Source organism: Trachemys scripta, chromosome 25 (assembly GCF_013100865.1).
Source record: "Trachemys scripta elegans isolate TJP31775 chromosome 25, CAS_Tse_1.0, whole genome shotgun sequence".
Classification (NCBI taxonomy): Eukaryota; Metazoa; Chordata; order Testudines; family Emydidae; genus Trachemys; species Trachemys scripta.
In genome coordinates this window covers 3261487-3282667 of record NC_048322.1, presented here as the reverse complement: position 1 = coordinate 3282667, position 21181 = coordinate 3261487, and the positions used below count along the sequence as shown (strand labels likewise).

At 48.7% G+C, this 21181-nt stretch overlaps 1 protein-coding gene, 1 non-coding gene and 1 pseudogene across 2 annotated transcripts in view; 1 reads left to right on the top strand and 2 right to left on the bottom strand.

Annotated features, from left to right (window-relative positions):
- LOC117869998 (zinc finger protein 436-like) overlaps nucleotides 1-2849 on the top strand; it is a 32667-nt gene extending 29818 nt beyond the window's left edge. The window contains 3 exon segments of the mRNA XM_034757134.1: nucleotides 715-828; nucleotides 1200-2465; nucleotides 2468-2849. Coding sequence (XP_034613025.1) covers nucleotides 715-828; nucleotides 1200-2465; nucleotides 2468-2826 — 1739 coding nt within the window. The 3' untranslated portion in view covers nucleotides 2827-2849.
- Nucleotides 1-21181, bottom strand: part of LOC117869927 — a 193990-nt pseudogene that overhangs the window by 52093 nt on the left and 120716 nt on the right.
- TRNAA-UGC lies at nucleotides 17146-17217 on the bottom strand. The gene has a single exon. It is a non-coding gene; the product is annotated as a tRNA-Ala (tRNA).

Sequence of the window (21181 nt, the reverse complement as noted above, 5' to 3'; positions counted from 1 at the left end):
AATGCTACTCCGGTACATGGACGCACACCGCCGAATTAATGTGCTTAGTGTGGCCGCATACATTTGACTTTATACAATCTGTTGCCAAAAATCGAATTCTTTAAATTCGGATTAAACCCATAGTGTAGACATACCCAAAGTGTATTAAAACCTTCCTTAAAGGCTTACCTCTTGGTTATCAGGTCATGTCAATTTTGGTAGAGGGCTTTCCCTTCACCTTCCCACTTCCCTGGTTCTTGTCACACAGACAGCAAGCAGCAAAACACCAGTAGTCTGAAGCTCAGATAATGAAGTGTTTATTGGGGTTAATTTCCAAGCAAGCATATTTTGAAGCCCTTCACACCAGTCAGGCTTATCTCGATACACTGATATAATCTGAATATCTATATTCTAACAGTGGGTTCTACCCCTTCCCCCATTCTGTGTCTGTCTTGTCTATTTAGACTGTAAATTCTTCAGGGTATGGGCCATCTACTATTCTCTGTTGTACTTTGCCTAGCACAATGGGACCCACTGTTAGTAGGTCCTTAGGCACTAAGGTAATAAATATGATTTATAATAATAATAATAACTCTCCTGCCACTTTGAGCCAAGGAAGCTGATCTTGGGATGTTACTGCTTAACAATGAGCTGGGGTTAAAACCATGGAATATTCTTTGTGACAAGAATCCCACAAATTCCACTGACCTCCCTTGTTTTCTTTGCCTGGAATAGGGTTTCCAGTTTCCAAACCTGATATGATCTCGCAGCTGGAACGAGGGGAAGAGCCATGGGTCCCAGACCTCCAGGGCTCTGAGAAAGAAGTGATCCCGAGAGCTGTCTGCACAGGTGAGGAATTGGTTAAACCAACTCAACAACTGTTTGGGAATGCAGGAAACATTTGCGATGCCCTACAAAGGCCCTGTGAACTCTCCCAAGTTCAGGATTGTTCCCTGCAGATGTGGAATCATTATGGCAGATGTCACTCATGGCTTCCCTCCTATTCTGACTGATAACTGGCAGCATGTCCCTCCCCAATCTCACTTTCTCCTGAGTTTTCTAGTGAGATGCGGACCCAGAACTGATCCCTTCCTCTCTCCTCTGAGGAAGAGTTTGGGGAAAATCAGCTCCTGATAGGTTTGGTCTCTCCAACACATATTTTGGTTTGTTCATCTCTTTTTCCATTCCTCTCTCTGAGATTTCCTTTCTTTCTGGTGCAGGGAGTGACCTATGTCTGGATTCTCTCTGTCTCCCACAATGTGATGGGATGGTGAGTGAGAATGAGGAGGAGAAACCCCAGCAGGAAGATGCTGAGCAAGTAGAACCACATGGGACGTTATCAGGAAGATCCAAAGGGAATGTTTCCAGGAGTTCTGCACTCCCAGAAAAAGCAAAAGCCTGTGAGACTCAGCAGAGGCCAGAGGAAAACTTCAGTTGCCACTCAGACCTTATTAAATGCGACAGAATCAACTTGGAAGAGATACGTTACACATGCCATGAGTGTGGGAAAAGCTTCAATGAGAGCTCAGACCTTTTCACACATCAGAGAATCCACAGAAGAGAGAGACCCTACATGTGCTCTGAGTGTGGGAAAAGCTTCAGTCGGAGCTCTGCCCTTATCACACATTGGAGAACCCACACTGGAGAGAAACCCTACACGTGCTCTGAGTGTGGGAAAAGCTTCAATCGAAGCTCTGCCCTTATTACACATAGGAGAATCCACACGGGTGAGAAACCTTATGGATGCTCTGAGTGTGGGAAACGCTTCAATCGGAGCTCACACCTTATCACACATCAAACAATCCACACGGGTGAGAAACCTTATGGATGCTCTGAGTGTGGGAAACGTTTCATTGATAGTTCAACCCTCATCTCACATCAGCGAATCCACACAGGAGAGAAGCCCTACACATGCTCTGAGTGTGGGAAAAGCTTTAGTCGGCATTCACACCTTATCACACATCGTAGAATCCACACAGGAGAGACGCCCTACACATGCTCTGAGTGTGGGAAAAGCTTTAATCAGCACTCACACCTTATCACACATCGTAGAATCCACACAGGAGAGAGAGCCTACACGTGCTCTGAGTGCAGGAAAAGCTTCAATCGAAGCTCTGCCCTTATCACACATTGGAGAACCCACACTGGAGAGAAACCCTACACGTGCTCTGAGTGTGGGAAAAGCTTCAATCGGAGCTCTGCCCTTATCACACATTGGAGAACCCACACTGGAGAGAAACCCTACACGTGCTCTGAGTGTGGGAAAAGCTTCAATCGAAGCTCTGCCCTTATTACACATAGGAGAATCCACACGGGTGAGAAACCTTATGGATGCTCTGAGTGTGGGAAACGCTTCAATCGGAGCTCACACCTTATCACACATCAAACAATCCACACGGGTGAGAAACCTTATGGATGCTCTGAGTGTGGGAAACGTTTCATTGATAGTTCATCCCTCATCTCACATCAGCGAATCCACACAGGAGAGACACCCTTACGTGCTCTGAGTGTGGGAAAGGTTTTAGTCAGCACTCACACCTTATCAGACATCGTAGAATCCACACAAAAGAGAAATCCTACATGTGCTCTGAGTGCGGGAAATGCTTCAATCGGCGCTCACAGCTTATCACACATCAGAGAATCCACACAGGAGAGATGCCCTATGCATGCTCTGAATGTGGGAAAAGCTTTAATCAGAGCGGAAATCTTACATCACATCGAAGAATCCACACAGGAGAGACACCGTACACATGCTCTGAGTGTTGGAGACACTTCAATCAGAGCTCAAACCTTATTAGACATCAGAAAATCCACATGAGAGAGAACTGTAATAAATGCCTTGACTAGGGCTGGCCAAAGATTTTTTTTTTTTTTAAATCACATTTGCTAATTCCCACAGAGTGATCTTTGCGCTATCTTCATTGTGATCTCTCAGCTCCCCTAGATGAGTTGCCTGCTTCTGCGTTTTGCAGCTCACCCTTCTTTGGGGTCAGTCCTGTGATCTTTTCTATCAATTCCTTTCCTTTTGAGTCGTAGGTGTTTGTGTCATGGAATCATAGAATATTAGGGTTGGAAGAGACCTCAGTAGGTCATCTTGTCCAATCCCCTGCTCAAAGCAGGACCAACGCTAATTAAATCATTCCAGCCAAGGCTTTGGCAAGCCGGGCCTTAAAAACCGCTAAGGATGGAGATTCCACCACATCCGTAGGTAACCCATTCCAGTGCTTCACCACCCTCCTAGCAAAATAGTGTTTCCTAATATCCAACCTAGACCTCCCCCACTGCAACTTGAGATGATTGCCTCTTGTTCTGTCATCTGCCACCACTGAGAACATCCAAGCTCCATCCTCTTTGGAACCCCCCTTCAGATAGTTGAAGGCTGCTATCAAATCCCCCCTCACTCTTCTCTTCTACAGACTAAATAACCCCAGTTTCCTCAGCCTCTCCTCATAAGTCATGTGCCCCAGATCTCTAATCATTTTCATTGCCCTCCGCTGGACTCTCTCCAATTTGTCCACATACCTTCTGTAGTGGGGGACTAAAACTGGATGCAATACTCCAGGTGTGGCCTCACCAGCGCCAAATAGAGGGGAATAATCACTTCCCTCATTCTGCTGGCAATGCTCCTACTAATACAGCCCGATATGCCATTGGCCTTCTTGGCAACGAGGGCACACTGCTGACTCTCGTCCACTGTAATCCCCAGGTCTTTTTCTGCAGAACTACGGCTTAGCCAGTCGGTCCCCAGCCTGTAGCGGTGCATGGGATTCTTCCTTCCTAAGTGCAGGACTCTGCACTTGTCCTTGTTGAACCTCCTTAGATTTCTTTTGGCCCAATCCTCTAATTTGTCTAGGTCACTCTGGACCCTATCCCTACCCTCCCGCATATCTACCTCTTCCCCCAGTTTAGTTTCATTCGCAAACTGAGGGTGCAATCCATCCAATCATCCAAATCATTAATGAAGATGTTGAACAAAACCAGCCCCAGGACAGACCACTGAGGCACTTCTCTTGATACTAGCTGCCAACTAGACACCGAACTGTTGATCGCTCCCCGTTGAGACTGACAATGTAGCCAGATTTCTTTCCACCTTATAGTCCATTGATCCAGCTCATACTTTTTTAACTTGCTGGCAAGAATACTGTAGGAGAACATATCAAAAGCTTTACTAAAGTCAAGGTGCATCACGTCCACCACTTTCCCCATATCCACAGAGCCAGTTATCTCATCATATAAGATTTTGCAATATTTTGGTGTGTCATTGATACCAATGAAAAAGAAATTAAACATGAAGTTATTGGTTAAAGAGTAAGATGCTAATGATGTGATAACCTGAATTATATTGGAAAACTGAAGGATATATTGGTTTTTTTTCTTTTTGTTACTAATATAGGCAATGGTGGTTAATACTGAACAGCTTATTTGGGGTAATTAATCCCCCTTGGACAGAGGAGCTTGGGGTGGGGAAATATGTGAGAAAAGTAATGGATCTGAGAATACAAGCACCACAGAGAATTTAATTATTTGTATTTCAAATGGAATTCATTTGAATAAGTGCTAAAGTAAATGTCTGTAAAGAGGAAAACAACTTAAGGACACAATTTGTGTAACCTTTTTCCCTAGTTAGATTTTAAGGATTGTGGAGTTCCCACTCTCTCTTGTTTGCAAAGGAAAGATGTGAGATGTGTCATGAGATACACACACTTTATTAATAAGAATTGTGATGGATGCATGACACAGTGAGTATCTTTGGGGTTCACACATCCACGATTAATGTGGTTTGCAACAAGAGCTATTTTAGGAAAACTGCTGAGTTAAAGGAGACTTTTCCAAACTGATGTTAGCCGAAAGTCTACCTCATTCCAACAGGACTGGTGTTAGTACTTGTTAGTAAAAATAATACCTTTACTTCTTTCTATATATATGATTCATATATATGTTTACTATTCTTTAGAATCTTTATCTTCCACAAAGAGTATGTCTGAATTCTAAGGCCCAGAACACAGGTCTTGACCAATGTGTAACCCTATTCAGGAATTTATTCATTATGCTGTATTTAATAACTCTAGGGTGCCTTCATGTCTGTACAACTCTTTATATTCTTGGAAACCATCTCCTTAACATATAAATAAAATGCTAACATAGGCCTATATAGATTAGGGACACTAATAAGAGATTATTGTTATAGCAGATGTTTTCTGTTGGGGAAATCAACATGGAAGAGTGATTTGGGGGTAAGAAAGATCCACTGAGAGATACTAACTTGAAGAATTGTTAGTCCTCTCAGCTGTAAATAATCATACCTTCTCCCATGAGTCGGGTAAACTGAGAATGTTCAGAAATGACACCAGAACATACATTTCTGGGAGACTATTCTTGGCAAGTAGGTTTCCTTTGTTTGAAATCCTATCCAATGATACCGATGTGGGAACTTAGTTGGGGGAATGAAAACTGCACAGATGCAGGACAGACACATATCCAGCTCTTAGTCTGACAACAAAGGGCAGTAATGGATCTATTTATTTCTCTATTCTATATAGTGCTATGCTAATCTCTGATTAATAATCTTAGATTAAATCTTTTCAATTGAGCCTGTTATTTCGACAATCTCGAGTCATTAACTCAGACATACAACAACTGGGCATGTTGTCTGTATCCAAGGCATAGTTCATATCTGATTTACCTGGAAGATCTCAGGGGAGACACCATGAATTGGGATAAGCTGGAATTGTCATCCACAAACACCAAGGGAAAGGCTGAAGTCCTTTGCCTTTCAGGTCACCAGGGTGTCTAAGAGAGACTGGTCCCCCCCCCTGGGAAGGAGCTCACAAAATCAGTGACAGGGTAGGCCTGTATTCTCTGCTAGGGGGGAGTGCTGAGCCAGTTACTCCATCACTTGGTTCCTTGACCAGTTCCAACTCCTACCACACAAGTCCAAAAACTGAAAGAGCTGCAGAGTTCCAACCCCTTCTCATTGTAGTACTTTTCCTTTTTCTGTTTTTTCTCTTTCCTTTGCATTAGCGGGGAGATGTCCTGACCTTTCTATAATATTAGAATGTGGCTCAGTGCATTCCCCTGTGTTGATCAACCACAAAATCCACAAAGGAAGGCATCAGATAGACTAGTTGCCCTAATCTTTGAAGCCCTAAAACCCTCCCCAATGACATCGCTGAGTGTGCGTTTCATTCTGTGCAAGCACACCAATAAAGTTGTCAGCTATAGTCAGAACTGTTAGACTTCTGCTCATGAAAGCCTCAGTAAGGGCTGTGTTTGTGGAAAGAGAAGGATTAACCACATAAGAATTCAGTCAAAGGAGGAAGCTTTAATTGGCTTTGAGGTTGTAGTTTAAAGACAAACAATCCTTTGGTTTCCGTATTGAAATATATAACAAGCTCAATGTGGATGGCACAGCATGGGTGAAGTTCTCTGAGGTTTTCAACTAACTGGACAGCTGCCTCCTTGGCTTCCTGTTTTAGGATTTATAAGGGTTGATGATCCGTTGTATTAATTTGATCATTTGATATGGTGATAACATGATTCCTATGCAATAGCATTGTTAATGCATTGATTTACTGATTTTGACCTTAACATGCTAACAGTGCATTCACCCCCATAGTTAGTTTAGTCATGTATACAATAGTTTAGTCTTAGTAATGTGTGTACTTGATTTTGTTTTTTTCATTTTAATAAAATGTATAAAGGGAATCCGGAGCTATTTCTTTCAATAAGCAACGTGGGCCAGAACTGCAGAAAATCAGGGTGGAGATCAACGAGTGGACCTTGAATTGCCATCTAAATTAACCCTTTGGTTCTTACAGGGAGAAACCAAACGGAGCATCCATCTCAGCTTCAGCTGTAACTGGAGGGACTCTGGGCATCACAAGGGAAAATGAGCTCCCCCTCCCAGGTTTTTGGGAATTGGGTGGGGTAGTGTGGATGAGTGAGGAGGGGTCAGTGAGGTGGGAAGTGTCTGTCCATAGTGGACAACCTTAACTGTTCATTTCCTGGTTTTCAAAAGTTTGAATTTTGCTGACATTGAGGTTCTGAAAGGAATAACATCTCACCAGGCAAACTTCAGTAGGCATTAACCAAGTTTTTTGCCCTTTAATTAATAGAAGCAAGGGAGGTCCTGGCTGCCAACTAGCTATTAACCAGCTATCAAGACCAACTCCAGGGCTAGATAGATGGAAAGAAAGCAATGAAAATGCCCATTAGAAAAGACTCCTTTAAAACAAATACATCTCTCCTACCTGCATGGCTAATGGTGGGAAGAAGCAAAAGAAAGTGACTGAATTCCATTCTCTAAGGGAAAGGTTTCACACCTCCATCTTGGGTGTCTTTGTTGTAAAGGTGAAGAGGAAGAAAAGTCAATTGAATTCACAGGAAGAAGTTAGATTTCTTCCCCTTTCCAGGCCCCAGAGAGTGAATGTTGTTTTCCTTGTAGCTCTTTGCTTTATTAACTCCTCCCCCTTGGTCTGAATTTCTTCTAGTAACAAACTCTAGTTTTGCTGCCTTCAGTAGCTCAACGTGTGTAGGCTTTGATGAGTAAGGGCCATTTCATTTCCCATTCAACCTGCCTCACATACACATGAGACCTCATTCCCTCACCCTGTGCCCTGCCCATGTGTGTGTCTATTCACACCCCATTCATTCTTCCACTCTCCATTTGCACAGATTCCCTTCCCAGGGAGGAGGGTTTAGTGCCCAGATCTATGGTTAACACGTTGTCAAGGTGTCACTTAAATTTCAAAAACCCTAGTAGATCCTGGCAGCCCCCAGCTCTTCCTGCTCCCTCTCTCCCTTGGCAGTTCAGCTGGGCTGCAAAACCTCCCCAGTCAGTTTGACATCACAAAGAGACTGTTGGTTTCCCAGGTAACCAGGTAACTAGGCAATGAAACCCTCTCTGCAGGGGTCTGGCTGCAGGGGCCTGGTCTGAGCCTGGCATGAGTGGATCTACACTACACACTAAGCGTGGGATCCAACTCAGGTTTGCGCCCAAGCCTCAAGTCTGTGCAGACACAAATCAGTCCGACTTGGGTCAGCAGGCACTCAGGACCCAGGTCCTAGGACACAGCTAGGGAGGATGGTCAGATCCTGAGCCCAGTCCGTCATTGGACAGTGGAGACACAGGTCAAGTGGCAGATCCAAGTCAGAATGGCTGTGTAGTGCAGTGTGGGCATGTAACACAACCCTCCCACCCCCCTCAGTCCTCGATGGTGGATCAGGCAGAAGAGGATCGTTGGATCCCAATGGCTGTGAAAGCAGGTGAAGGCTGCAGCGAGTTGGGATCTCCAGTCATCTCAGACTTTCCCTGCCGCTGGGCCCCAGACCTCCTGCTTGTCATGATCGTGTGGTTGCTGCTGGAGCACCAGCTGCCCCACGTTTAAAGAAAACACTTGCAGGCTTCTACCATGCCCTGAAGGCATGTCTCAAGAAAACTGATGTAGACATCCCAAATAGGAGGGTGACCAGATGTCCTGATTTTATGGGGACAGACCTGATGTTTGGGCTTTGTCTTATATAGGCACCTATTACCACCCACCCACTGTCCTGATTTGTCACACTTGTTATCTGGTCACCTAATTGCAAGCTGGGAGGAGCAAGCTACCAACTGACCTCAATGGTGCCACATCCTCCATCAGGCAGTGCCTGCTTTGAGGAGAAGCATCTTCCCCTCCAAGCAGAAAAGAGAGAGAGAAAAGGAAGGAAAAAGAAGAACTTTCTCCCAGCAGGCAGGTGACCTGCCAGGAAATCTCTGTACCTACTGCAGGAAGATCTGTGGTCCCAGGCTTGGACTCCTGAGTCATCTCAGGATCCACATGTAAATCCATGCTGGAGATCATCCTCGAATTGAGGGATCGGCGCCGGTGAGTGACATGTCACACAACTGTGACACCTGGGTCAATCACATGTAAGCCCAGGTTCACAATGCAGTGGGGCTAGTTAAATATGGGCTTGGAAACAACCAAGCACAGGTCACACAGACCTTTGAGAGACATGTCACCTTGAACCCTGCTGATTTTCCTCTTCTTGATAGGTTTCTTAGAACCACTAAGAGCTGTAGGTTTGTCACAGGACAAACAGCCCTTGTTTGTCTCTGAGATAATCTAGTCTGGGGCTGGCTGGATGAGGAAAGAGAAGGGCAGAACGATTATTGTGGAAGAGAGGCTGAGTCAGAAGCTCATTGCACATCCAGCACTGACCAATTGCACTGCTGATTCTTCTCGTGAGACAAAGGCCGCCTTCTCAGACTCAGCAAATTAAATCTAGAAAGGGGATGGACATTTTTATATGGCATTTACTCTAGATTTTAAGAAAGGAAAATTCAACAAATAGAAGTTCCATTCTGATCAGTTGTAGTGACCAGTCAGTGTGTGATCAGCAAAGCGGGGCCTTTAGATCCACCATACAGATGTCTGTCATGTCAATAGAGTAGCAGCCGTAGTAGGTTGTTATCCTGTATGTAGACTGGCCATTGGTTTGGGGAGGGGGGAATGACACACACACACACTTCCAGGGAATTTCACAGCTATTTGCTATCAGCTGGGGAATGTAGAAAATGCACTATCCAACCACGGCAGTATCCCTATGCATCTCCAATAATTCCCATCATCCCCCCCACTCCCACACATGCTCCTAACTTCCTTCCACCCTCACTGGCTCCTGGCTCTGTCTCCTCCCTGCTCCTCACCCTTTGCATTGGGAGCAGCCTGGTTACTCCATCTATTCCGCCCTGTTTGTTGCCAGAATTGGGATCCTGGAGAGACACACTCCCTGCTCTCCTTGCTGGTGCTTGGTACCACACCAAACCCTGGTTTCCTCTCCATGGCTGCAGCGTAGAGGGAGCACTGTGGGATGGGATGAGTGTTAAGGAGGGTGGTGGAAGGCAGACAGCTTGCAGAGGAGGAATTCTCTCTTTCTCTATTTTCTGTTCTTTCCTTTCCCTGCCAGGATGGTGGCTTGTATTTCAGATGAGACTGTTACTAAGAATGCAGGAGGGAGAGCAGAAAGAGCCTGTGAGCTCAGGGGAACCTGCTCCTATCCTGAATTCCATCCCAGCTGGGTTCTGCTAGATGGGAGGGACCCAGAGCTCTGTTTGCAGCCGGAGCCTGAGCATTTACACTGCAATTAAATAGCCTGAGCCCTGTGAGCCCAAGTCAGCTGGCACAGGCCAGCAATGTGGTTTTCAATTGCAATGTAGACATGCTCTCAGTCCCTGTGCAGGGCTGTACCTGTAGCTCTAGCCCTGAAGGGATGGTGCCACTGTGTGGCCGATTTATCCATTCCACGCTGGGGTGCTTTTCCAGGGAAACGCATTTTCTCTGTAGGGAGCCAGTAGCAGAAAAACCTGTTTCTGGCTGTCTGAGCTACAGCGTTAGACCTCGTGGACACTCTCTCTTGTTCATCTGCAGCCTCTTCCTGTCCCTTTCCCCCATCTGGCCCTGGTACCTTGTCTTGCCTTGGTTCCTACTTCTGTTCTCTTGGGTCAAATCCGCCAGCTCTGGCAGAGTTCTGGGGGATTTGGGGGAAAGGTGGTTTTTTTTACTGTTGTTTGTTTGTTTGGTGGAGGATCACAGTGATGGTTGTTGAGTCACACCAGGGATGTGTTTTGTGAATCTTCTTCCAGCCAAGCAATGCACTGGAAGGACCCCTGCTTGAAATTCAGCCATTGAGCTCCTGCCCTTTGAGCTGGGGCTGGTGTTATTTTATAACCAGCAACAGAGGGAGTGTGTCCCTGACACTTTCCCCAGGGTCTGCCTCCCAGCACTTTATTCACGGCAGGTTGGAATCTTACTCTAGCACCAGGGTGACAATGTCCCTGGTTTAGTCGCACACTGCAATCCGATTGAACAGCAGGAAGGAAAAGCCTGGGCTTTAGTATATTTCTAAAACACTGCATGTGCTTGGACACCTTTAAGTTCCCTGTGTGTCAGGGTAACACCCACCTCTGCATGTGGCTTGAATGAACAAACAATAACGTAGCAGAGCAGGGCACGGGAAGGAAAACTAGATGAAAGGAACTTTTGTGCAGTAGTTCGGTCTCTGTGCCGGGATAATATAGCGAATTCCAGAACTGTGCATGGGGGTAATAAACCTTAACCCGTTATTTTGCCTATAGCCAAGCTCCTGGGCATAAAATCCACTGTTCTTAATGGGGGAAGGAGTCAGCAATTATTAAATTAAAATATCTTCAGGGAAGTAGCTGCAAGTGGTCCCCAAAGGTTTCTTTGTGTTCACATCGGTACAGGAATGAGGCATAAAGCAGAAATGCAGGGGAGGGGCTCTGAATTTAAATCAGTTTTAGAGAGAAATGCGTTCAAACACAGTGAGACTCGATGTATGGAAGAAATAACAAATGATCCCCAGCTCCTTCCCCCAAGCCTCAGGTGGGGATTAGCTGCCAACAGCTGTGGCTGCTGCTCTGAGGGAAGTGGTATAAGCTATCTGCCTGTGTATGCAGCCCACCAGCTGGCTCTCCTGGGGCAGAGGGTGAGTTGCTGAGCAGGGATGCTGCACCGGCTGGGGTCTGAAATATGAACAGGGGTCTAAGGAACCGGCCTCCAGTGGGGGTCGAGGATGCTGAGGCAGTGGAATCTCAGCATCATAGTCATGAAGAGTCAAAGCTGCTTGGGGGTGAGGATGGGGGGCAATGGCCCAACTGGATTTTTTGCGCATCCCTTTAACTACTTGCCCACAACAACCTGGCAGCCCCCAGCTTTCTCTCTGCACTACGATCATGTGCTCTGTGGAAAGGGGCTTCTAGGAATCGGTATTTCCAGAGTCAAAAAGGAGAAGGAAAAGTTAATGCCTTAGAAAACTCTGTGTATGTATGTGTGTGTTAGATGGATGGGAGGGTGTCTAGAAACCACTCTGCTATAGTCTCTTTTCTCTGATTTCCTTAAGAAAATCTGAAGCAGGGAGCAAAAACAGTCACCATCTCTGAGGCTTGAACTCAGGACCTTCAAATTATGAGACTGATGCACTGCCAACTGTGTTTAGAAGGCTTGCAAAAACCTTAGTCTCGGTGCATATATGACCCTCCTACAGCAGGGAAACTGCCAGAGGTGTGCTGGAAGAGGCAGGGATATCTGCTGCCCAGAGACCTATCCTGACAGCTTTCTCAGCACCAAACAAATCAACTCCCCCTGCCACTGAACAAATACACCTGGGACTAAGAGCAGCACTGGGGGGGTTTCTTTTTTCCACTTCTGCTGGAGTGGGCAGGCGTCCTGGAGGCCTTTCTGGAAAAGAATTGGGAACTGAGTTGGGAAAACCAGTTTGAAAACAACAATCTCAGGTTTACACTCATTTATTTATAATATTAAATAATCCTTCTATTTGAGTGTCACAATCAATACAATTGCTTCAGCCTGATAGTTTCCCAAAGGGAAAATTTAACTTCTTCCTTGAGTGATTGTTCATGTCTGTTCCACAAAAGGTGTGCGTGCTCGCCATGTGCACCAGTGTTGGAAGTTTTTCCCCTAGCTGTACCCGTAGGGGAGCACCCCAGTGACCCCTGGAGTGGCACCTCCATGGCGCGGTATAAGGGGCGCTGCACGCTCCCCCCACCCTCAGTTCCTTCTTGCCACCAGTGAAGGTGCTTTAGAACTGCTCTGCTCCAGCTTTGCTACAGCTCATCCCCAGAACGCTTGTTCGTTCAGTGTATGGTACCTGTAGTTAGTAGTTGATTAGTTAAGCTTAGTTTAGTTAGTGCGCCCGGGCCGCGGCATACCCCACGCCCCAGGTTTTAAGTCGTGCAACACTTGTAGGTGACTGATGCCACTGAGTGATCCTCAGACAGACTGTTTACGCTGTTTGGGGAAAACCCATCTCAGCAATCACTGCAAGATCTGCAAGTTGTCTAAGCCTTGGACAAAGAGAGAGAGAGACATTAGGTTCCGGGCCACCCTGATGGAGTCAGCGTTGACCTCAACTCCGGCTGCCACTCCGAGTTGGCACCGGGTACCACAGTGTCGGTACGCAGCAACCCACCACCTCCATGTACCAGTTGGCACCTCTCTCCATCCATAGGACACACCAAGAAAGCTAAGAAGAGGCCTTCTTTGTCATGGCACCAGAGCAAGACTGAAGGAGAGGTTAGACCCATGCTGGGCAGTCCTCGGTCCCCATTGGCCTCTCAGACTCCGACTCAGGTTGAGCGGAGTAGCTCAGCCCGTTCAGAGCAGCCTTCCCCAGATGTCCGTATGCCCTCCATGCCAGAGGCCCTGCAAGCGGCTCAAGACTTTATGGCCATGCCGGTACCAGTAGGGTTACCATACGTCCGTTTTTTCCCGGACATGTTCGGCTTTTTGGCAATTCCCCCCGGACGGGGGTTTGATTGCCGAAAAGCCGGACATGTCCGGGAAAATGCCAGCCGGGCACTTCCCCTCCCGCGGCGGCTCTGCTCCTTCCCTGACTCTTCGGCTCTGTTTAAGAGCCGAGCTGCCTGAGCGCTATGGGCTTCAGGCAGCCCCCTTGCCTCCAGACCCCAGCTGCCGGCCAGGCACTTTCCCTCCCGGGCTCCGGTGGCGCAGGGTCTGGGGGCTGCCCGGCAAACCGTGAAGCCGGTAGCGCTCGNCCCATAACGCTCGGGCAGCTCGGCTCTTAAACAGAGCCAAAGAGTCAGGGGAGGAGCAGAGCCTCCGGCCGCGGCGGCTCTGCTCCTCCCCTGACTCTGTCTCTGTTTAAGAGCCGAGCGCTACCGGCTTCGGGCAGCCCCCATGCCTCCGGATCCTGCGCCCCCGGCTGGGCGCTTCCCCTCCCGGCTCCAGCTGCGCTGGGGAAGCGCCGGCCGGGGGAGCAGGGTCTGGGGGCTGCCCGGCAAACCGTGAAGCCGGTAGCGCTCGGGCAGCCCTTTTCGCGTGGCTGGGAGTGGGAGGGAGATGGGGGTGGAGTTAGGGCGGGGTTGGGTGGGGAAGGGGCAGAGTTGGGGCAGGGCTGGGGGTGGGAAATGGGCGGGGTCAGGGCCCTGTGGAGGGTCCTCTTTTTTTATTTGTTAAATATGGTAACCCTAGGTACCAGGAGCACTGCCAATGTTGGCCCCGCAGTCCAGAGGCAAGCCGCCACTGGGATCTCCGCAGTCGCCCCTGACTCAGTACTGGTCTGGTTGAGAGAATGTTCCTGATGCTGTTTGCCGCTTAGCAACCATCCTGTGCATAGTCCATGCAGGTCGGCGTTGACCCCCACCGGGTTGTCTGGCTGGGTTCTGTCTGACAGAGGCTCCAAGCACCGCTCCACCTTGAGGAGCAGATACCGACGGGACCGACACAGATGACGCCAAAGGTCCTTGTGTCATCAGGGCTACCGTAGCCAGTCGTGACATGAACATTGATGCTGTTCTCGTTCATCATCTCGCTCCAGGACCCCACCCTGGCACCACTCCCATAGCCCCGGGCGTTGATTGCTGTCGCTTCGCCGTCGTGGATCTGCCTGCCAGAGCTGATCACGGAGCAGCTGCTATCGGTGGTACCATTCCTCCATGTTGGGGTTGTGGTCTTGTGGTTGGCACTGGCCCCAGCATCGCCCTCCTCCCAGTCCAGGGACAGTGGCAGGTCGTATGTCAGCCCAGCCTCCCTCCGTAGTCGTCCATCAATGGGTCAGGCCAGCCAAGCTGAACAGCCTGCTCCGCCGGTGCTACAGCAGGTGCAGTGGCACTGGGCCTCCTGGCCGGCACAGTGGTACCAGTGGACACCATGGCCCCCGACGCAGCCCCTGGTGGGGGCTCGCTCGGTGGAAGGAGCTTCTGAATGGCTGTCGGCCTCCCTCTCTTGGCCTCCGAGGAAGGAGTCGGTAGGATGCATGTCTTCGGCACCATGCCCACAGAGCGACTAGGGGTGGATCCTCTGGTACTGGTGGACACGCAAAATACCGCGCCTGTCTCCTCACCCTGACCTGATGAGGCGATTACAGCCCCTCTTCCCTCTGTCCCACAGGAGGACTCTAAAGCCCACCAGGAACTATTGAAAAGGGTGGCATCAAACCTCAACCATCAGGCAGAGGATGTGGAGGAGCCCTCAGACTCCCTCTTTAACGTCCTGTCTGCCTTGGTACCAGGCAGGGTGGCCTTGCCACTCCACAAAGGGGTGGTGAAAATTTCAAATGCCTTATGGCAAGCCCTGGCCTCACTGCCCCCCATCTCTAAGAGAGCAGAACGCAAGTATTTTGTGCCACCAAAATATGAAATATGTATCACCTATGGGTGGGGCTGAAATTTTGTATCTGACATTGTAGCTCCACTGTTATTTTATTGAATTGCATTAAAACAACAAGTCAAGAAAGTCTCCTAAGGGCCAGGCTCTGTGCCATGTAAACAGCTGCCGCTGCTCTCCAGAAGTCTGTGCATTCCACACAGCAAAGTACAAACCTGCTCTGAACTGAGGGTTATCAGACAGTGACAGGGTTGGTAACACAAACAGTTCAGATTATATACCCTGCTAGGTCCCTTTATTTTAATCATTAACCCAGGACATGCCAGGCAACTGTTAACCATGGTGTTATCTTCATCTTAAAATACCTCTCAGTACATTTAACAGAGGAAGTGAAACCCCCTCCCACAAATGGCTCCCTCTTATGGAGTTGTACCACACCTGCCCCTGGACACTGGTTTCATACTGTCAAATCTTTTTCTCTCCAAACTCATCCTTATCCCAATCTATGCACCAACCTCCACATTTCAGAGTTTAGAATTTACTTTCATTACCCTAGTATGGTACTTTCTGTGTGAATTAGGCAAAGCAAGTTGGGGAAGCTACATGGGTAGTGAAAACCAATGCTCCAGGTGAGGCCTGAACTCAACCCCAGCAGTGTCCCCGCTACATTAACCAGTTGCACCACTGCAGGTGCTTCTTAGACAAAGTTAGGAAGCAGGCAGTTATCAGTCTCTGTGGTTCACACCTTTGCCTGGTAATTGAAAGGGTGATGGTTCAAACCTAACTAAAGATGCAGCTTTTCAGCGATGAGACTGCAGTACATTTTAACAGGAAGAAAATCTCCCTATTCTGGTCTAGCCCCATTTGACTACTTCTGGCCATCTTATTTCTCCCCCCTCAGTCTCTTTCCTTCCCCATTGGGGGCAGGCAGAGAGGAGCCCCAGTCAGTCTCTGTCACAGAAAGTCTGTATCCCATAACATAGAGTGAGGGAGGGGTCACTCTAAAACATTGATAATGGGTGGGGGAGGGGTATGCATGGTTATGGGGATATAGGATGGAGAACTAACAGTGGGGCCCAGAGAGATTCCCCCAGATAGGGGAGATCCCCTGCTGCCCACCGTCAGCCAGCTGTGGGAAGAACAACTTGGGATTGCTTGGGGAAGCCACCTTTAAAAACACAAGTGTAACATGCTAATTATATTTAAATAATATCAAAGCCTCCTCAAACCCAGTGTCACAGTCACTGGAATGACTTTGTCCTGATGTTTTGTTTGCCAGCCGCAGCCACAAAATAAGTCAAATTACAGTTCCCGTTCGGAGTAATGCACACAGAAGAATCCGGAGGCTTTTAATTCCTTAGGTTCTGCCATCCTATGCTGTGGCCATTTCATTTCATTTCTATTTATCTTTGTGCAAAGCATCGTTAGGCCCTTGGGAGAGACCAGAGCTGAGGCTGCATTCATTTAACCTGCCAAAAAAACAGATTATTGTCCATGGGATCACTGTAGGGGGGTTGGGTCCCACTGTGTCTTTTCTGTCTCTATGACAGGCCAGGCTGCAATAACTGGGGCATCTGAGCACCCAGGACCTTCTGTAGGGCTGCCATTCCCCTTCCCCTTCTATGGTCTCATCTGTCATTGACTTCAGCCGTTTTCTATCCATCATCAGCACCATCCCAAGCAAGCTGCACTCACCTCAAAAAGACAGTGTCCTCTGTTGAGTGTAAATCACTGACCTCTCTCCTCCTGAGCACTGACTGCCCCTCTGTTTCCTTGCCTCTCAGTCTGTGCAGATGGGACCTTTCCCTCCCGTACCCTTCTCCTTCTTCATCCACCATCGGCCCAAACAGCACAGCCGGTGGGAATCTTAAAAGTACAGAGGTGATTTAGGAGCAGAAACCCCCACAGACCTTCCATGCAATTGGCACTTGCCCCTCACTGACCAGGATTGAAGCTCATGCACGGAGACTGCTGGCTCTTCTGGGTGTGAGCAAAGCAGCCGGGTGAAAAGAAAATTTGGAGATGCTGGGGATTGAACCCAGGGCCTCATACATGCAAAGCATGTGCTCTACCACTGAGCTACCTCCCCAGATGGACTTCAGAGTAGCAGCTGTGTTAGTCTGTATCCATAAAAAGAACAGGTACTGCAGTTCTTTTTCCAGATGGGCTGTGTGTGCTAATGGTTACATTCAGAGCCCTCCTGGTTCCAGCACATCCAGTGGCCTAAAAGTAGCATGGGGGAAACATTCCCTACTCTGAGGGCCAAACCTGCTGTCCTGGAGGTTGGTGGTTCTTAGGGGTCACTTGCAGCAGAGCCAGATTCTATGTGTGGGGCAGAGAGAGTGCATGCCCTGGACTCAGGGTGCAGAGATACACTCAGCCCTCCCCCCTGCATTGGGTGGGGGGGTGCTGCAATCCCCTGCTGCAAGGTAATTGGTGGAGGGTGCTGTGAACTACTCAACACCTGACCCTGGTGGCAGAAGTGATGTGGGAAGCTCCAGGCAGGGCTGGCTCTAACTTTTTTGCCGCACCAGGCAAAAAAAAAGAGCGCTGCCCCGCCGTATCCCCGCCCACCCAGCACCACACAACCTGAAGCCCCCCCCCCAGCCCCACGCTGCCCGAAGCCCCCCCCCCCCCCCCGCACCATGCCACCCGAAGCCCCCGCCCCCTCCAAGCACCATGCCGCCCGAAGCCCCGCCCCCCTTCCGAGCACCGCCCCACCGAATAAAAAAAAATAAAAATAAAAAATTGAGCGCCACCCTGCCCCAAGGTGCCGCCCCAAGCACGTGCTTGGTTGACTGGTGCCTGGAGCCGGCCCTGGCTCCAGGTGTTTCTAGGATCTGCTATTTCCACCTGCCTGTAAAGTCCAGCTTTCCCCAGCACAATCACTGCAGTACAATTGGGTCACTGTTTCCATGGCTGTACAGTAAAGAATCACTCCCAGTTTCCCTTCTATCTGCAGCATGATTAGCCTGTGTCAGTAGTTAATGAAGTGGATCTAGTTGTAGATTGTTATTCATTCCCCAATTTAACAATTCAGACAGTCCCTTTCCTACTCAAATCCCCAGCACCTCAGTGATCCCGGTAGCAGGGGATGGGTTTTTCCTGAGGCCCTGAGATTTTCAGGGTCCTTTTTTCCCCACAACTTGGAGTGAGCTCAGCTTTTCCCCCATCCCACACATTCCATGAAATAACAGAAGCAGCATAAAGAAAGAGGGGAGGGAACATCTCACTGCCAGGGCTGGATGTGCGCAAGGCCCCCTCCTTGTCCATTGTTTCCATGGAATTTGACACCCTGCTTTGCACAAGGGACAGAGAAAGATCTTGCTGTTCCTGTGTCTGTGCAAAGAAAATTGTGTTTCTGTATGAAAGAGAGACAGGAAATGGCCCCAGGGTGGGACAATATCCTCAGGATTAAGAGCAAAGGACTCAAGCTGAGAACTGATTTAACTCCATTCATCTCGGATTTAACAAATTGTCTTCCACGGAGACACTGGGAACTTATGACATTGATCCAGATTCTGGGGGTTCAGGCTGCTTTAACTCTTGGTAAGAATGTGAACTTGATTCCAAGAAGGGAGAGAGGAGAAGCCTGAAGCTGACTTTCATCCCAGGCTGGGGTCTCCTGGACGGTGGGAAACATCCTTTGCTGCTACCAGGGAGCAGCAGGCTACTGGTGACATACCAGGGCTGGGATGAAAGGGGAATGTTGCATGGACTTTACCATACAGGCCCCATCCTGCTTCTCAGAGCCCACAGGAGAGAATCTAGAGATGGGTAAGTCATTTCTCAGAAGAGCTGCTAGGACTCCTTCCTGCCAACTATTCACACCTCCTGCTTCCCCCCCCAAATGTTTCTGCTCTGAAGGCTCCTGAATGCTGAGAATGGGGAGGGGGTCACTCCACCATCTGAAATGAAAGGGGTGATCCTGGATGGAAAGGAAAGGACAGAAAGTGGTGAGAGAGAAAGAAACAGAAAAAAAACAACCTCTTCTCTCTCCCTTCCCCTCCCATCAAGAACTGTGATGAATGGGGAAACTCCCCTCCCCAGGAACAATGAAGAAAACAGAAAGAGATTCACCACAAACTGGACAGTGACAGACTTGGTTGCATCATGTTGCAGTGAGATAAAGAAGCTGGAATTGTGGGACACCGGAGTTCTGCTCCCAGGGATTTGAAACACTTGCAGCATTGAAAGCGAGCTCCAGGCTTATCACCAGGTGAGTCTAAATTAGCATGAAACTTCCAAGTGTGTCAGAAAGTCAGCCTTGGGCAGAAGAATCAAACTCTGGTCTCCTGTAGCACTAGCAGGGATACTCACCCCTATCTTATCAAGCAGGTAAGTAGTATAAGGGCCCTACCGTCAATCAAAGCATAACCCCGCCCCTTGACCCCCTTAAGCCCCGCCCCTTGACCCCTTGGTCCCTCCCGCCTATCACCGGAAGTCCCACCCCATGGGGTATTCCTTCCGGGGTTAAGGTGCCACCTGACCGGAAGCAAGGTGTGTCATGTGACCCCTCTAAGAACTCCCCCCACCACCCTCTACCAATCAGGAGGGGTTTCGTGCCGATAGGACCGCCCCTAGAGGAGATTTTGACCAATTAGGGTGACTTCCGGGGGTGGGGTGACCCATCCGGAAGTGGGTCATTTGACCCCTCTAAGAACTCCCCCCACCACCCTCTACCAATCAGGAGGGGTTTCGTGCCGACAGGACCGCCCCGAGAGGAGATGTTGACCAACCAGGGTGACTTCTGGGTTGGGGTGACCCCTCCGGAAGGGAGTCATGTGACCCCACTAAGAACGCCTCCCAAGGCCCTCCGCCAATCAGAGTGTAGCACCATTACCCCCATAAAGCCCAGCTCCAGACAGAGGAGGCGGCCATCTCTTACCAAGGACACGTGTTTTCGAAAGCGCAGAAAGGCTGCTGAGAGGAAACATGGACTCCTTCACCACCCCCGTGAGAATGTCTGACATTGTTTTAGCCCCAACCACCTTTGACCTTGCGTGGAGCAGGCGTTGCATCAGTGACAGTTTCGAGGAGGAGGAGGGACCGACCGCGGGGAGCCCTTTGGCCCAGCCGTTGATGGATACGCCGCAACCCGACCCCGAAACCCTCGTGAGACAACCCGATCAACGTGACGGCCTCTCTTTGTCCACCCCCTCAGAGGTGGAAGGTGATCGTGGCTCGGGGGAGGCACCAGCGGACAAAGCGAACGGAAAAGACGGCGCTCAGGTAAAATGAATGATTAAGAAGCGGTGGTCGAGGAGGGTGGGTAATGGGGTAGGAACCGGGGGTTGCGTAAATTAAAAAAAAAAAAAAAAAAAAAAAAAAACCAAGCAGTGGGGGTGCTTACACGGTTTCTTTTCTGAAAATCTCTCAACAGGTCGACGATGCCTTTTTAGAGGTCTTTAAAAACTTACACATTGGAAGCCCTGTGGGAGTAAACATATCATGTGTCAGCTGCTTTTGCTCATGTCTGAGACACAGATCTCAAACCGAAGAGGACAAAATGGAAGAATGAACCATCTGAGACTCCCTCATGGTGGGGTCATGGCATCCATTTTTTACAGGTGGCTGTAAAAATGGCCGTGTTAAACCAGGCAATTAATAAAACTTATTTAAATGTGTCAATATGAATGTGTTCCCTTTCATACTTGTGGTAGTAAAAGATGGTACCGGTAACAGCCATGTCTACACAGACGGCTGTTAAAGAAAATATATTATGCCCCCGGGGAAGTTGGGAGCTTCAGCGGGGTCAACCCTCTTTTTCAAGCGGCCAGAAAGCATAGTAAAACTTTAAACAGAAGACAGGTAACAGCATGGCTTTCAGACCAGGATGCTTACACTTTACACAAACCGGCTCAAATACGTTTTAAAAGAAACAAGACCATTGTTTCAGAGGTGGATGCGCAGTGGCAGGCAGATTTGGTGGATATGCACCGGTTCTCCAACCACAACAGCGGTTTTAAGTACATCTTAACAGTGATAGACATTCTATCCAAATATGCCTGGGCCTTAGGCCTAAAAGACAAGACGAGTGGTGAGGTATCCAA